The sequence below is a fragment of the Zootoca vivipara genome, chromosome 3, assembly GCF_963506605.1.
Source record: "Zootoca vivipara chromosome 3, rZooViv1.1, whole genome shotgun sequence".
NCBI lineage: Eukaryota > Metazoa > Chordata > Lepidosauria > Squamata > Lacertidae > Zootoca > Zootoca vivipara.
In genome coordinates, this window is record NC_083278.1 from 43,880,458 (window position 1) to 43,899,529 (window position 19,072).

Here is a 19,072-nt window from a genome sequence, read left to right on the forward strand (position 1 = left end):
TTCACCCTCATTAAAAGGTTCTTTAATTCCTCCTCGCTTTCTGCCATCAAGGTTGTGTCATCTGCATATCTGAGGTTGTTGATATTTCTTCCGGCAATCTTAATTCCGGCTTGGGATTCATCTAGTCCAGCCTTTCGCATGATGAATTCTGCATATAAGTTAAATAAGCAGGGAGACAATATACAACCTTGTCGTACTCCTTTCCCAATTTTGAACCAATCAGTTGTTCCATATCCAGTTCTAACTGTAGCTTCTTGTCCCACATAGAGATTTCTCAGGAGACAGATGAGGTGATCAGGCACTCCCATTTCTTTAAGAACTTGCCGTAGTTTGCTGTGGTCGACACAGTCAAAGGCTTTTGCATAGTCAATGAAGCAGAAGTAGATGTTTTTCTGGAACTCTCTAGCTTTCTCCATAATCCAGCGCATGTTTGCTATCTGTTCTCTGGTTCCTCTGCCCTTTCGGTCCATGGACAAAGACAAAACTCCATGGACAAAGACAACCTCTGCTTAAAAACCTCCAAAGAAGAAATGTCTACCACATTCCAAGGAGGTCTGCTCCACTGTTGAACAGCTGTTACTGTCAGAAAATTCTTCCCGATGTTTAGTCAGAATGTCCTTTCTTGTAACTGGAAGCCATTGCTTCGGGTCCTAGCCTCCAGAGCTAAGAAAAAACAAGCTTGCTCCATCTTTAGATATTTGAAGATGGCTATCATATCTCCTCTCAGTCTCCTCTTTTCCAGGCCAAACATATCTACTTCCCTCAACGGCTCCTCATAAGGCTTCGTTTCCAGATCCTTTATCATCTTGGTTGCCCTCCTCTGCACACGTTCCAGTTTGTCAATATCCTTCTTAAATTGTGGAGCCTAGAACTGGACAAAGCACGCCAGGTGTGGTCTGACCAAGGCAGAATAGAGCGGGACTATTACTTCCCATCATTGGGACCCTAGACCTCCATTGATGCAGCCTAGAATTGTATTAGCATTTCTTCCTGCTGCACCACACTGTTGACTCGTGTTAAGCTTGTGGTCTACCAAGACCCCTAGATTCTGTTCACATGTACTACCAGTACATCTGCAAGTTCCTTTACTACTCTTTGGACCTGGAGATTTGATTCATTTAAGTAGCTAGTTGTTCCCTTACCACCTCTTTCCCTATTATTGTATTTTAATATTCTGTTGGTTCGGCAGTGTTTTCCTTTTGAGTGAAGACAGAGGCAAAGTATGTGTTCAGCATTTCCATCTTCTCCCTTTCCTCCAATAGCATTCCTCTGTCTTTTCCACATGGAGGACTTACTACTTGCTTGATCTTCCTCTTGCTTTGAACAAACCTTTATTATTATTTTTAACCTCTGTTGCAAGGGTCCAGAGCTTTGCCCAACCGGACTTTCTCCCTGAAACAGTTGGGAAATTGTGTACACTCTTCCTTCATGACTGGAAGTGTCTGGCTACATAAGGGTGGGTCCCTTCTCTGTTATCCACCTGGTCCCTCTCTGGGATCCAACTCTGTGCTTATAGCCTCCTCTCTAGTCAACTCTAAGACTTCCTGGGGACCAGATGAAGCCCATCTCAACTGAGCTTCGCCCATTCCACTGCTGTGCCTACTTATAGTCTTCTTGTTGACTCTGCTGCCAAAAATTGTGGCGTCTCTTTTGGGGAGGCGGAAGGCAGTTGCTTGGGCTGGGCTGTATCAGTCCCCTGAAATGAGGGCTAGATATTCCTACTTTAGAGACATAATTGTGTTGAAAAACAAATGTGAACAATATTTCTGATATAACTGAAAGATCTGAAACTTTGTAAATAATAGGGCAATTTGTACTAGTTGCCTCTGAGTTAGAACAGAGGGCATATTCTGAATATAAAGGCATGACACATTACTACGAATACAGTGGTACCTCGGTTTATGAACACAATTGGTTCTGGAAGTCTGTTCATAAACTGAAGCGTTCATAAACTGAAGCAAACTTTCCCATTGAAAGTAATGGAAAGTGGATTAATCCTTTCCAGACAGGTCCGCGGAGTATTCAACCTGAAGCGTACTTAACCCGAAGCATGGGGGTAATTGGTTCCGGAAGTCTGTTCATAAACTGAAGCGTTCATAAACTGAAGCGAACTTTCCCATTGAAAGTAATGGAAAGTGAATTAATCCGTTCCAGATGGGTCCGCGGTGTTCGTAAACCGAAAATTCATAAACCGAGGTGTTCATAAACCGAGGTTCCACTGTATATCAAATGGATCTCAAAACCAGGAACAAAAATCTTGCATGCACATGTATAAAGGAAACTGAGACAGGCCACTGACTCATCCAATTCAGTACAGTTTGCATTGACTGGTAACAGCTCTCCAGTATTTCAACCATATTTCTTGTTTTTACCAGGAGGCAAGATATTGAACCAGGAGCTTTGTATTAGCTACCATCCTCTCCCTTTTAAATCATACAAGCTATCATTACAGTTTATTGTCATTAAGGCTCAATGTAAAACTCCCATTGATTTTAATGCTCTGGACATCTTCCTACATGTAAGCTCTGTGCCTTCTCCCACATATTTTGTTAAATCACTTATAAAGGCTGAGAATTGGAAGGGGTCTTGTGGGTTGTTTAGTTTAACCTGCCACCCTGAGGCAATATAGTCTAAATTTAAAGTGTGGCTGATGGATGCTTGTCTAGCTTGTTCTTAGTTTATGCCATTTTGAAAAATGTGCTATGAAATTCCTCGGTGGTGCAGCAAATTCCCACAACTGTGTGCCAAGTGTTACATACAGTTGAATTCATAACATCAGATGAACTACCCAGAATTAGATACCTGCATCTTACAGATTCCCCAAATGGTTTGTACAATGGCAGGCGCTATGAGATTCCGGTTGTCAATAAATAACAGTTGTCAGAACAACAAATGGAAGCAACGTACCTCTGTAGAAATATTTATACTTTTATGTACTTTTGACTAAGAGACTAGGGCCCAAAAAACCTTGGGCCAAAGCCAAAGGGGACTTTCACTTCCTGAAAAGCAGGCCATCTATGTATACTGGTAAATGGAGAATTTCAAAAGTAATTTGTGATATGGCACAGGATGGAGTTGGGTGTAAAAAAAAAAGGGTCAAAAATTCCTCTTGGCTAGTGCAAACACTTTATATCAATCCAAGGAAGCATTTCCCAGCCATACCTCTCATGTTTATGATTATTTTTTCATAAAATTACTTAGTTGCACTTCCAACAAACAACTCATAGGCATTGTACAATAAACTCTGAAGGCCACTGAAACAAAAACCAGTAAACAAGAGAATAGAACATATGACTAGAAAGCATCTGCTCTCACTTCTCCAAGTAAGTTTACATCACTCACCTGTTTTGTATTACATGGCTTAGATACCTTGAAACCAGCAGAGGGCAAACCATATCATCCCACCCAAACAACTGCATCATTGATAAAACTGGTTGAGGCTGAAGATCTGATGTACATGTGCTGGGCAAATCCAAAGCCAGTAAAGTAAAACCTATTTTTTAAAGGAAAGAAAGAGGGGAGAAATTCAGGGTAAAAGCATGCATTTTGTGTACTTCTGCAGCTCTTTTCCATGAAAAGGGTACCCCCACCCCAAAAAACACACTAGTGATATGCATTTGGGGACTCTGGAATCTTGAGCAGAGTTCCAGCTCAGAGAAAGGGGGGGAAAGAGAAGAGAGATGGAACTCCTCTTCCCTGCCAGACATTTGTCTGCTCAAAATCCGTTTTTCCCCAGTGCTGTTTTTCCACTTGCAGGGGCAATTACATACAAAAGGGGAAAGAATCATAAATGTCATTTTTTGTCTTTGAGAATTCTGAAGTTTGGAAACTAGTTTCTCATCCGATAAGGAACTCCTATTACCTTAAAGCTACATTTGTAAGCAAGTGGAAACTCATACACTTTTCTGTGAGCAGAATGACCACTATTGCGGGTTCAAAAGTATTCTTAAAAAAAAAGATAACAGGCTCAATATGTATACCCTTAGGCTGCATTCCTAACAGCACTTACCTAGGAGTAAGCCCCACTGAATTCAATAGGACTTACTTCTGAGTAGGTATAGTTGTGATTGTGCTGTTAGTACTATGGAAGTGCTTTTAATCAGGGCTCCATGAGCATCTACTGGGGTCCCGCACATTCTTTCAATCTTGCACCACAGGACTTTCATTCTCCCCTCTTCTTCCCCAGTCACTCACTGCCACCTATTACCATATTTTTAAAATGTAGGGGTGGCAGCAAAAGAGTATGTGTTGGGGTTCAGCAGAGTACCACAATATGTTATGGATATCATGGCAGATGTTCCTCGGCCAAAAAGGGGGGGGGGTTGATAACACTGTGCTACTATATCATCTTATATTTACTCATTATATTTTCTTATCATAGTTTGTAGCTCACACTTTCCCTTTCATTCTTCTAAACTGTTGAATTACATACATCGCTATACCCCCAGTGCTAATTTTCACACAGCGATGTTAATCCAATGGGATGTTACTTTTTTAAACGATTATCTAAAGAAAACCAGAGTGGACTTTTTGATGGGATACTAGGTTTCTGCCTTAGCATGATTTCCTTAATACACTTGGCAAGTGGCAGAGCATTTCCTTTCCACCACATTCTTTTCTATTACTATTATATCTTAATTATTGCAAAGCTGCTGAAGTTCAAGGGTCTTTCTTTATTTCCATTATTGACCGGGTCTTTGAGAGCTCATAAAACTCAGTTCTTAATTCATGTTGGGGTAAAATACATTTAAATTCAAATCTGCCTTTTCCAAATATTATTTAAATGGATTCAGTGTGCCATTATAGCTAGGTACAAGCCTTGTCAAATTGAAATATGCAGTATTACGATATAGAAATTTCATGGAAGAAATGACATTGTATCAAAATACAAAAGAACCAGATCAGCTGGGCACAGCTCCACTAAAGTCAAGGATTGGCACTATTATAGTTTACTCTCAATATGCTATTCCAACTGCTAGGATTTCGAGTAGCATTCCTACAGTGTAAGACATCAGAAAAGAAGGCGGTGGTGTTTTGCTTTTTAAATCGGGACGTCACACCATGTGCTTAAATGTTGTCTGATATATGCTTAGAAAGCCATTTACAAAATGAGTATTATTATAACCTGAGAGAAACATTGGGGAGAAAGGAATTTCGAGAAGCAGAAGAGCTATGAACAAACTCATTTAAGCTCTGAAAATATGCATCACATTTGATATGATGAAGCATTTAGCAGCATCAACCATTAACCTTGCAGAAAATTATAGCTCATATTTCAAATGTAACAAATGACAGCAGAGGAAAAGTAATGCTCAAGTTGTGGATAGAGACACCATATTAATAAGATGAGTACTCCAGAGTATTCTAATAATGTGTTGGTTCATCTCTCTCTCTCTCTCTCCCTCTCTCTGTGTGTACATCCACCTACACACGTAAAAATGCTGAACATCCCTATAGAAGTTCCATCATTTGCTGACAAATTAACAGTTACAAGATGGTACCAAGGATGTAGAGGATAGCCAAACAGACCTGCAGCTGTATCTGCAAGCTGGGAACAAGGCGTCTGCAGCATTCTCTGGCTCTTCAAGAAGGGAAAGAAATTTCTCCAGAGAGCTTTGCCAACAGCAAGGTGGTGCTCTTTCGCCACCGACGACAACTGAGCATTTGGGCCTGTATTCCCCGAAGGCAGTCCTTGGTTTAAGTTTTTGTGCACAGTCCTAGGGAGAAACACAAGTGATATTAACATCCTATGTACTGGTGGTGGTGCAGAAACACACCTGAATTCCTTAGAAGTATTACTGTACAGACAGTATTTGCACTGTACAAAATGCAAGTACTGAAATATCATTTCCTATAATTAAAACCTTGATCCAAAGACATTTCTGCATACCAGCTATCTGATGGGTAAATGATGGCATATTAAGCACCATAAAGTTAATGTTAATTACTGGTGTCAACCATTCATTACGCACCTCTTAATGTGTCAGACCCAAATGAGAAACAGGCAGGCTCCAAAATGAATGCATGCATTTATCAACTGACAAGTCGGTCTGCTTACAATCCAAAGCCAGATCTTCTACTATTAGTTAATTTGGTATGGAAGGGTACAGGAATTAGAACTGGCACAGAAACAGTTATAATTTTAGGTAATGCATTTCCCCTTGAAGATTTATTTATGAAGCCTCGGCACACACACAAAAGAAAAAAACACAAAAATGGAGATTTAACCGTTTTTTTAGATACATTGTGCGGTTTGGTTTTGAATCAATGCCCCCAGTTTTACTAGTGGAATAAGGACAGGAGTTACCACTATACACAACGTCAGTCTTTTCCAGAGACAATGTGGCATGAATTCAATAACACACTCAATTTTCTTTGATTCTGTTAGTACCATTCCTACTACTTAATCTAATGTGGAAGTTGTGACTTTCTAAAGGTTCAATAGAGATGTGTCTGCAGGGAATCAATGTTCTCAGAGAAATGGGTGGAAGGAGGGGCAGGAAGCATTAATAAATTTGTCTGGCAGACTAGGATATGAGGCATTACTGTTCTTAGATGATCAACTAAATAACATGCTTATTAAAAACAATCTGTAGCAACGCACTATCATTCCTGCTCCTATTTATCTCCTGGTCAACTCAGTTGAGATTGTAGATTAAGACACAGGCAACATTACTACATTTGCTTTATTAAATTCTATAAAAAGCGGTCAAAGTATTTATTAGACAATGGCATATATCAAGGAGAAGTCAGATATCTCATAAAACTAATGTTGCTGGCAGGCCATAATCAGGGCTGAAACGGAAAGGGGCTTTTACATTTGTGAATTGCATTCCAGGCTGGACTACTCATTTTTTATTTTTGTGTGAAAATTAAACAACTCAAAAAGTAAAACTAAAACTAAACAAGCTAAAACATTTTAAAAACCAAACATTTTCTACCTCACTGTTCATTCTTGTGTTGATTTTCTTGGAAGGACAAAGAAAATTGTGATAAATTTATGGGAACAATGTTGACATGGCCAACTACTGTATTTTTAGTTTGCATGGTTACTAAACCATTTATGGAGTGAGTGTGAAAAAGAGAAGAAAACAACTCTATCATATTTTTCCTTCTTCATCACCTGTCATGGTGTGCGCTAGTCAGTAACCATATAGTTCAAAGTTGGAAGTTACCTACTCATGCTGGTATGCTTCCAAACTGCTAGGAGCTGGGAGCTGTTGCCACTCAAATTTTCCTCTCAATTAGAACTTCAAAATTAAATAGCAATAACACTGTTCCTGATCCACTATGACAAAAGCTGAAACCCTTTCAACTATAAATCAGTAAAGGTAAAGGGACCCCTGACCATTAGGTCCAGTCGTGACCGACTCTGGGGTTGCGCACTCATCTCGCATTATTGGCCAAGGGAGCCGGCATACAGCTTCCAGGTCATGTGGCCAGCATGACAAAGCCACTTCTGGCAAACCAGAGCAGCACACGGAAACGCCGTTTACCTCCCCCATTTATCTACTTGCACTTTGACGTGTTTTCGAACTGCTAGGTTGGCAGGAGCTGGGACCGAGCAACGGGAGCTCACCCCATCGCAGGGATTCGAACCACTGACCTTCTGATCAGCAAGCCCTAGGCTCTGTGGTTTAACCCACAGCGCCACCTGCGTCCCATAAATCAGTACTTAGCAGTAAAGGGTTCTTCTTCTAACTGTGGCCTCTGGTGCTGCAGTGGGTACCATTCTGGAAGATCTCCCAACTTCAGAGGGGAAAGGGATTTTGAAACGTCCCCACGCATAAACAAAACACAGCCTTTTAAAATCTTTTTGATGTTTCCTTCTCTCATTTGTCAGTATTTTGTCACAATAAAAGTTTACTGAACTGTAGACATTGTGAATTAAAGGGACATGATTATGATACTTAATATGGTTTCATTCAAAAGATGTATACATCACCCAAAGCAAATGTATTGCCTGTTGTCAACACACCTTCCGAACTGCCTGAACACAGATTTATTGAAAGGCTTGGTTACTTTGTCATCTCTGACTGCAGGATATATCCACATATCAGCACAAAATTCAAAAGATCTGCAGCAAAAGGGATACTCCAAGTTTAAAGAGCACACCCGCGAGTCTAGAATTAGATCCAAATGTCATATCCATGTTGATATAATTTTAAATATTAGTCTAATAAACTATGCATTAAACACATATATTTTAAACTATGTATAATATGTGTATTTTTAATATTTTGAATAAAATCATGCCTAGAAGGGATATAAGCTATAGTACAAAGTATATGATAAATATGTACACATTTAAACTTTGACAGAAAATGTACAATGATTGGTGAACACTGATTTACAATCCAAGTAACTAGCTGACTACAAGCACACTACGGTAGTTTACACTAGTGCATAATTTCTCCATATTTACTGAATCTGACAATGGGTTGGGTGTGGGGGAGAGAGGCAAAGTAATTAAATCAGTATAGCCTGTCTGGGTTGGGTTTAGTAGGCATTCTGAAAAGTTGGTACAGGCAGACTCAGAAGATTAGGCTGTATACACACTCCTGTTTACTCTGCAGCCTGTGCTCTCCTCATTACTGGTTTTGGGAAATGGTGAACACATGACATTAGCATAGGCGTGCACACTGGGCGTGCACACATGGTGTGCCCAGGTACACCGTAATGTTATACTGAGTGGCATCCCGGCTCCTTCAGCTGCCACAATCCACTCATAAGTTGGGAGCGCAAAGAGACGCAGGTAGAATAAAAAGGCTGGAATGGATCTGTAGCTTCTATATCAAATACTGAGGATGAACTTTCCTTCTACACTACCTCTGCTTACGTATCCCTCCGGTTACGAAAACTTTGGGATGCGTAACCGGCAAACCCGGAAGCATTTTTCTGGGTATTTGCAACATGTGCATGCGCAGAAGCGCTCTACCGCCGCGTGTGCATGTGCAGGAGCGGTCTCTCTGGTTGCGAAAACCTCAGGATCCATCCTGACCTCTGGAATGGATCCCGTCCGCAACTGGAGGTACCACTGTACTAATGTACACTGTACATTACACTGTACAAATGTTAAGCAGAGAGTGGTATGTTGGTTTATAACGGTAAGATCCTGCTAAGTTTAAGACCCATGGGAAGCCGCTGCTTAACAGAGCATTCCTATACATATCTGCTCATAAGCAGCCCTTGAAAGATGATAAAGTAGCAAGTGAAATATTAAATGTTCTTGAAGGAATCTATGTATAGTAGTAGGGAAAATGTTTTGTTCATGTAACCTATCTTCCTTTTTAGCAAAAGCTTTTTCATTAGACACCAGCCATTCACTTCTCAGATTGTTCTCTACAGAAAGTGATAGACAACAGAGCTAATTTTCTGTCTTCCAGAGACAACGGTAGGCTTGCTAAACCTATAGCAGCAGCTCTGAGACACCATGAACTGATAGTTTATGAGATCAAAGCCACCATCAACAATGTGAACTCTGCCTCGGCACATTAACAGGAAACTGTTTTACGAGTTCCACCACTGGGCATCAATTTAACAAGTTCCAACACCAGCTAAGCTGTAAAACTGAATGTAATTCATTTAGTGACCCACGCATGGGGGGAAGCAATATGTAGGTGAAAACGTCTCATAGTGACAAAAAATGCTTTGATTTGCACCATTCATGTGACTGAACAAAGAACTTAAGCACTCACTGCCAACAGCTTTTATTGCCAAATGCACTAAACATTCATTATTATACGAGCGGAACCCACTGCTTTAGAGACCTGTTTGATAAAATAGAAGCGATAGAATAAATATTACATTTTTATCATGAACACAACTTGTCCATTAGGTTTAAATTATGGACTCGCTTCATGTTTAGAATGATCATCATTTTTAGCAGAATCCATTTCACTCTGCTTTCTCATATCTTTCAAAATGTACACATGGGAATTTTACACACATGGGTATGAGACAGATAACCTGCTTTTCCCATCTGATATCTTATCAAAAATATTACCTGTGCCTTCCACTATTATCTACCCCACTGGAGCAGAATGGAGGGAGCTAAACCAACACCAACTAAATAAATCCAGCTGGCCTTACTTAGGGACATTCTATACAATTAGCAGAATTAGAAGTTGTAAAAAAATTCTTAGGCTGTACTACACTCAGCTACAGGGGGCAGTGGAACGTTGCGTGTTTGGATGCTTCATGTGGAGGGAAAATGAAAAGACCATCTTGCTTATTAAAACAGTCTGTTAAGGCCAGGTTGTCTCCTTCTAACACTGCCAGTTTCTATGGGAAGGGGTGCTCAAGCATTTGATTCCCTCACTTGGAGCCAGAAGTAGCAGCTTTAGTTCTACCACTTGATTCTACTGACAAGGGATGGCCCAATACAATTCACTACCTGGGGGAAATGACAAGACAGACATGCACACACACACAGTTACAAGTACATAAGCCAATTGGATTGGCAGGTGATGCTTACTTTAACATGGGATACAGGACAGTGTTCTCTACTGCACCTGCGGGAAACAGGTTAGCATAGGAGGTGCAGGATAAGCTGCATGGCAAACTCCCACAGGTGCTCTGCAGTTCCCAGCATTTTACTAGTTTATTAAATTTAACTATTATTATTATTATTATTATTATTATTATTATTCAGCCCTGTAACATTGTTCTCTGGGCAGCTTATGGCATAAAAGAATAAGATACGACTGGAAAGAGAGTAAAATAAAGATTCCAGCATCTGCCACCTCAATCTGCCTTGAGTGATTTGTTATCGATAAATCCTTGAACTCCTAGGGTGAAGCTCATATTCTGGCAGCAGAGGCATCATGGGCACAACATTTGTCATCGACAGGAAGCCTCTATATGCAACACACCAAACACCTGTTTCTTTGGTAATGGGATACAGTACTTATCTGCCATATAAACCAAGGGTGGGGAACCTGTGACCCCTCCAGATCCTGCTTGATTGCAACTCTCACTATCTCCAACCAATGGCCATTCTGGATGAGGCTGATTGGAGGCCAGCAACATCTGGAAGGCCACAGGTTCCCCATTCCTGATCTAAACACTTCCTCCTTTGGGAGCATTCCTACTTGCATTCCTCCAGTGCAGAAGTACACTCAACATCCACTCAGGAGAAGTGGGAAGGAATGAGCAGACTTGGACTCCTACAGTTTCCTCCCACGAGGTAGAAATGGCAGCTCTCTAAGATAGGGCAGTCAAAACTGTAGCTGCCAATACAAACTTACTATTTAAAATCGTAGCAGCTATTAGACAAGAAACTGCAAGGCATTGCATTATTACATTTCTAAGATGTTTTCCTTATCTTGTTTCTTGAAATTTGATGGTAGGAGGGGGGAATGGGGAAAAACCAATGAATGGAAATGCAAATAAAGGCAGCCATCCCTTCTAGGGTTAATGGGTGCTTTTGTAAGATTTTAGGTCAGATTAACCTTTTGATCACAATAGGGCTGGTTATCGGTTTTATTTTTTACTTCTAGAAAGGAGGGGAGGAAATCAATATCACGCGAGACAAAGGGGCTCTCGAGGCTCTGGCTGCACCAGCTTTTGGTTTGGCTTCACACACAATCCTGCAACATGCTGAGGCTGGGAAGGATTAGGCTGCTTGTGTTGAGTAAACCGATGATACTCAATAAACAGTTTCTGTTGTAAACCCCTTAGGACCTGCAAAGCCACACTAGTTGGCATTAGACCAGATAAGCTGCCGAACCAGCTGTAATCTCATTTAGACCTGAGCTGATCCTCCTGTCCTTTCACTCTGCAGGATCAACGGAAACCACTGAGGAAGCAGCAGTATTATAGTGGCACTGCTTGCTGGATGTAGCAAACATTTCATAAATTCCTCTCCTTGAAGCAAGTCTGCATATAATCTGCACGGAGGCAGAGAAATCAATGGATTTCTGAATTCATTAGTACTGTTTCTCTTTATGGAGGGGCAGTCGTTGCAAGTTGGTTCTGCAAACCTCTTATTTGCTGACCATTCTCATTTTGCCAATGCTTTGCATTTGTGCTACCCTTTAGGATAAAAATTAACTTGCATGCAAGCTTATTAAAAATAAGAAGGTACACTGGAAATAAACAGAGCAACCAAGGCTACACTTGTTTATCCATCTACCTGAGTGAATGTGTCCTGGAATGCAATGTGACTTACTTTAGAGGAGACAGGTACAGTGGTACCTCGGGTTACAGACGCTTCAGGTTACAGACTCTGCTAACGCAGAAATAGCACATCGGGTTAAGAACTTTGCTTCAGGATGAGAACAGAAATCGTGCTCTGGCGGCGCAGCAGCAGCAGAAGGCCCCCATTAGCTAATGTGGTGCTTCAGGTTAAGAACAGTTTCAGGTTAAGAACGGACCTCCGGAACGAATTAAGTTCTTAACCCAAGGTACCACTGTACAAGACTGCACTGTCACACACGTTACTGCAAGAACAGAGCATCCCTTATATAAAATAACTAGTTACATTTCATAAGGTTTTATTTCTGTTAGTAACCGAAACTATTATTTGGACCTAGATAAGACAACAACAACAAAATCAATGCTGTTTTCAAATAATATTATAACAGTTAACAGGCTAAAAGCATCAACTAAGAGGAATGGCTATAGCTCAGTGGAAGAGCGTATGCTTTGCATTGAAAATGCCCCAGGTTCCATCTCCAGAATCTCTAAGGAGTGTTTGGAGACAGCTGCTGCCAGTCAGTGTCAACCTTACTAAGCTAGATGGATTCTGTATGAAGCAGCTTCTTATGTCCCCATTAAAAACAAAAGTATAAATGCTATGCTTGATAAAGAAGGCACAAAGGCACGGAAATACAGCTCATCATGTAATAAGGCTTTTCCCCGCATGGTTACCAGCTCCTCAAATGTGGTGCAAGTTTTCCCTGCCATGCTTTCTTGTGTATAACAAAGAATGACTCTCTACCCAAGTGGCAAGAGTTCACTTTATTTCCCATGTGGTTTGATTGTCACCTGTATTCACCCAAACAGAATTTCCAGGTCTCAGTGAAGGCAACTTCCAATTTCCTCAGCAGTCCCATAGTCATGTCTTCCCCATCCCTCTCTGCCCTTTAGGCTCCCAGGAGACAAGGATGTTGAGTGCACAATGGGACCAGAGAGGGCAATGCTGCTGTAATGCCTGCTTTTGAACTTGACACGATAAAAAAAGGTTCTCCAGGTCACTATCTGCCAATCCCAAATACAGAACAACCAGATCTTCTTAATAAGAATTATACAAAGAATACTCCTGAAGAGGTACAGTAAATACTTTTTTTAAACCCTATTCAGGAGGACCCGCCCATGAGTTGAATCAACATGTGAGTGGGGTCACACCAACTATTTGTCTGCATACAGGTAGGTAGCCGTGTTGGTCTGGATCGAAGTAAAATAAAAAAATTCCTTCAGTAGCACCTTAAAGACCAACTAAGTTTTTATTTTGGTATGAGCTTTCGTGTGCATGCACACTTCTTCAGTATCTGATTTTTTTTATTTTATTTGTCTGCAGTGAAAGTGCTGCCAGTCTATTGCATTGAATTAATCTGAGTTCCTGTAGTTATGAAATGGTGAGCAATATTAGAAAAATCAGGATTCTCCCAACCATTACTTTCCAGTAATTAAGTGATTGTGTTAAATAGGACCTCAGAGAGAAAATTAGTGCAACTTAGTGCAAATTTTGTAAAGCGACACAACATGTCACGATGAGGCAGCCCTGGTGTTGCATCTGAAAACATTAAATCTGGTCCCAAGCCATGCACATCAAAGCGAAAGAGCTTGTATGCAACTAGCCCATTTTCCCCACCACTGTAAGTTGGAAAACACATCCCTTTTCATAATGGCAGAGATTTCAGCAGAGCTACACAAATGCTCCACATCAAGTCTATACCAATTTCCATATGTTGTCAGTGCACACCATGCAGGTCAGATGTGTGTTACAGTGCAGAGGGGTCAGGTCAGATGCGCATTACAGATGCTGCAAATTGGCATTGACCCACTGCAGACTGCTACAGCAGACATGCCCTGCTCATTAATCTTCATCCACCTCTCTGGCATACTTGGACTGAATGCAGCCAGCAGAATTTAGATTGATCCTCAAGCTGATCCAGCTCTTGAGCATAAAGAGTGCTAGTCTGAACAGATCCACGTAGGATCAGTTGAGTGCTGGTATGAGTTTCCAGTTTTCCACTTCTGATCTGTGTTTTAGATCAACTGTGATTCCTGATTTTAGATACATGTTATCCAAAACAACCATTACTTATAACTGGCACAACCCCTCATAGTCTCTACATTTCAACTCTTAATGAAATGATTTAAAGGAACAGAATTAAAGGGTGCTTCTTGCCCTCTCCAATATGAAGATTAATAAAAGCATCCTATCATCTACGGATATGTGACAGAAATTACTTTATAGCTCCTGCACAATCACTTAAAGCCATTCAGTGTGTTAATGTTTCACCTCTCTCCAACTCATTCTTCAGAGGTAAAGAAGTCCCATTTAACATAATCACTTAATAACTGCAAAGTGATGGATATCAGAACCCTAATTCTTCTAATATTTGCCAAAACCAGCTCTTTTGTAATAACAATAACACCATGATAGCAAACTGTAAATCTGTGTAATTATACTTTAATTGTATTGTGAGGCATGCATTAATCACAAAGTTTAAGTGCCAAGGATGGAATTATAATAATTCTGTAAAACAAATTTAAGCTAGCTAAGTAGGTCAAAACCACTAGCATGCAACAGGAGACCTCTGGGAATTTATCAGTTAATGGCTATTTATGTGCAAATGAGTACCCTACAACCCTCCAAAATCCTGTGTAGCCGAAGGGTATTTCTGTTAACCAGGAGCATGCTAACTGCTGAGGCATAAATTAAACCATTTATTGGAATTATTTTAATTCCTACCACCCCCCTCACTAGCTGCACAATTTACAGTGTTAATTTACATGAAGATAGAGCTGCTAAGGACTTGGGAGATAGAGCTACTAAGGACTTTTTCAGAAATTTTCCTGTTTAGAAAAAACTTCCACTGAAACAGCATTGTGCTTTCAGTTTCCCAGCCTTCTAAAGGGTGTCTGAAGTCATTAAAAATTCCAGAGGTTCAGCACCACACTGCAATACAGCAAAACCCTTTTGTAATGAACTCTAATGAAGTGAAATTCAGTCTTGTGTCCCACCCATTTCAAACTTAAAAGGCGACAATGAAGCTCAAGAGGGTTTCTATCAACTACCATTTTTCTGTCATAACGTTCATAATGCAGACATATCAAAGTTGTCATTGTTAAAGATTGAATTAAATGTCAGGGTGAAGTTTGTTTTAAACAAGGCACCAAATTTAAGAAATTTTATTCCTTTTCTGCAGTTTCAGTTTAAGAAAAGCAACAACATGCTTGGAAATAATATTTAAAAGTAGCCCACCCTTTGTTCATCTATCACCCATTCTCGGGCAGCAGAGCACTTTTCCCCTAGAGACCCCCATAGGCAAAGGAGGGGAGCAATTTTTGCCTTCCACAGATCTTCTCCCATAGACCTGATTGTGGCTAAGTGATCTTTAATAACATTGCAGATTGCTTTTGAGGGGAGGAAGGGGAGCGAGGCAAGCTCATGGAGCTGCTATATTAGAATTACCCTGTTCTCTTCCCTAATAAGAGTCAGGGAGAAGTGTTCCCTATAAAGCCGAGCAAAATTTCATAAAAATGTTATTGGTACCAGTCCTGAACCATAATGTCACCCTGGGGAATCCTTGGGGCATTCCAAGCTATTTTTTTCCAGAGAAAAGGTGTGTGCATTTCAGAAAAGCCAACTTTTTAGAAATGCTCTCTCCACTTTTCTGTATTTCAGTTCCTCCTGCTTTTTTTTAATTAATCATTTTCCAAATTATGAATATACACCATACATTTCCCACAATAAATCACTTCCCTCAGGACTTCCCAGTCCATCCCCCATGGCATTCTAATCAAACCTTATTTTGCTGCATATCTTTTTCTTCCATCCTATTTTGTCCTATAAATATCCCTTATTGTTGGTAACTGTTGCTCAAACTGTTGTTCCTACTTGTAAGTTAAATATTATATATCTTTAAATATTCTCCCAAGTATTTCCACTCATCCTTTACCTGAGTTTCATCTTGGTTTCTTATTTTCACTGTCATGTATGCTAGCTCTGGGTATTCTATCAATTCATTTTGCCATTGTTCTTTTGTTGGGATTTCGCTTTCCTTCCATTTTTGTTGTTGTTGTTGTTGCATATATTATTCTGGCTGCAAGTGGTTGCATATAAGAAGAAACAGAGTGCCTTTTTAGGGATACTGACCTATGTTATGCCTAGTAGGAAGGTCTCAGGTTTCGGGGGAAACGTAAATTTAAAAATCTCTTTTAGTTCTACATAGATCATTTCCCAATAATCCTTGGCTTGTTTACACGTCCACCACATGTGCATTAGGGTTCCCATAACCTCTTGACACTTCCAGCATAGTTTGGATTTTTAAAAATACATTTTTACCAACTTGCTGGGTGTCAAGTACCACCTGTACATTATCATTTATAGGTTTTCTTTAATATAGCAGGCTGAAAAATTCAACCCCCCCCCCAAATTTCTCCTACTTTGATAATTCTATACTATGACCAATATCTATTGCCCAGTGGGACATTACTGCTTTTACCGTTTAGTCTTTGGTCACCCACTCTAATAGGTTTATAATTTCCCATTATTTCCTAAAACAATTCAAATTCTGAGCCTCCTTCCACTAATCCCTTTTCTCTTTTTTAAAAAAATATTTCATTCAATTGAATATATTGGAACCATTGCAATATTGATAATCCATTCTTATATCTCCTTTCTTTTAGTCCTGCTCTTCCTTCTTTAAATACTATAAAGTCCTTATATGTACCCCACTTATTTTCCATATTTCCCCCCCCCCAAGACTGCCTCAGTAGATGATATCCAACGTGGGGGTTTCCTTTCCAAAAGGTCTTTATATCTAAACCAGACAATGTACAAGATTCTTATCACATGATTTTGGAAACCTTTGTGTGCTTTGATTTTGTCATAGTAAAGGTAGGGGTGCCACCCAAACATAGATCGAATCCCTCTAGGTCTAAAATATTAGTGTTTCTTTAACTCCATCCATTCTTTCATCCAACAGAAACACACTGCCTCGTAGTAGAGCTGAAAGCAGGCATCCCCAAACTGTGGCCCTCCAGATGTTTTGGCCTACAACTCCCATGATCCCTAGCTAACAGGACCAGTGGTCAGGGATGATGGGGATTGTAGTCCAAAACATCTGGAGGGCCGAAGTTTGGGGATGCCTGGCTTAAAGTCTGGGAGGACAAAGTCTCCTCTATTCTTTGCGTCTATGAGGATTTTATTTTTAACTCGCAGTTCCATCCCTTGTCATAAAAAGTTTGTTACATCTTTCTTCCATTGCTTAAGCAATTGGAGCTATTTATCAATGGCAATGTTTTTTTGGGGGGAAACAGCATCTTGAGTAAGACGTTCATTTTGACTGCAGAAATTATTCCTATAAAAGGAGAGATTCATTCTACTCCATTTTTCTAGATCCTTTCAATATCGTTCCAAATTTTTGAGTAGTTGTCTTGAAAAAGGTTCAGCTTTTTGGCTGTGAGTCATATCCCCGAATAGATATAATCTCTCCCTGCATCATCAACGAAGGCTTTCGACTTATAGGCTCGCTGTCCCACTCGGATTCCACTTATATCATTGTCCTCTTGTATTGTTCTGGCTAAGACTTCCAATATTAAAATGAAGAGCAACGGTAACAGGGGACGACCTTCTTTAGTTCCTTTCTTGATGCTGCATTTCTCTGCATATTATATTATGTGGTGGTGTGTGTGTGTGTATTATTGGCCCATTTTCAGTGTATATTGCTTTGATCACATTGGTAAATTCTGTTCCAAACTTCATAGTCTCTATTGTTTTTCTCATAAAAGTCCATGAGACATTGTCCAAGAATACCACTGTCGCTTCATGCATTTCAGTTCCTTCTAACTTCCATCCAATCTTTTGTGTGTGTGTGTGTGTTTATGTGTTGTATTCCATGTGTACACACATATACACAACTCAGATAGCCATCATGCATCTGATGATGTGCACTCTGACCCATGAACTGAAAAATTTAAAAGAGCACAGAGTTTTCTCAAATAACCCAACTGGCATCAGAACAGGATAAAAGGGGGTGCAGATCTGATCACAGATTTGTCAACAAGCAAAGGTGCTAAGATCGATGCCCAATACACTAAACATAACCAGACAAACACAGCAGTGTTCAAAGCATTCTTCAAATTGCTGAAATCCAGGGTCAGTACTCTCCATGTTATTTAATACGGTAGAATTATAGACTAGTAGAGTTGGAAGGGATCCCCAAGAGCCATCTAGCCAAACTCCCTGCAATGCAGGAATCACAGCTAAAGACTCCATGACAGGTGGCCACCCAACCTCTGTTTAAAAACTTCCAGTGGAGGAAACAGCAAGCTTTCATTCAAGTTTATCCTCTGGAATCACAGTTCTAAAATCAGCACAAACCGTTCCCAAAGAGACAGAATAAAAGAATGTGCTTATCTTTTGAATAAAAAATGAAGGCAGAATATCTTAGCATAGCCCTCGTTATCAAAGCCTTCTTTCCCAAGTTTTTTATAAAGGACTATTACACGGAGACGCGGGTGGTGCTGTGGTCTAAACCACAGAGCCTAGGGCTTGCAGATCGGAAGGTCGGTGGTTCGAATCCCCGTGATGGGGTGAGCTCCCGTTGCTCGGTCCCAGCTCCTGCCAACCTAGCAGTTCAAAAGCACATCAAAGTGCAAGTAGATAAATAGGTACTGCTGCAGAGGGAAGGTAAACGGTGTTTCCGTGTGCTGCTCTGGTTTGCCAGAAGCGGCTTAGTCATGCTGGCCACATGACCCGGAAGCTGTCTGCAGACAAACGCCAGCTCCCTCGGCCTATAGAGCGAGATGAGCGCGCAACCCCAGAGTCATTCGCGACTGAACCTAATGGTCAGGGGTCCCTTTACCTTTATTACACCCTAGAAACGCACGGCGT

General features: G+C 40.5%; 1 protein-coding gene across 2 annotated transcripts in view; it reads right to left on the minus strand.

Annotated features, from left to right (window-relative positions):
• Positions 1–19,072, minus strand: part of MMS22L (MMS22 like, DNA repair protein) — an 82,420-nt gene that overhangs the window by 20,459 nt on the left and 42,889 nt on the right. For both annotated transcript variants that reach the window (XM_060272605.1, XM_060272606.1), the window contains 2 exons: positions 5,530–5,717; positions 3,343–3,493 (listed from right to left, as the gene is read on the minus strand). In XM_060272605.1, the coding sequence (XP_060128588.1) occupies positions 3,343–3,493; positions 5,530–5,717 (339 nt within the window). The remainder of the gene's footprint in view (positions 1–3,342; positions 3,494–5,529; positions 5,718–19,072) is intronic.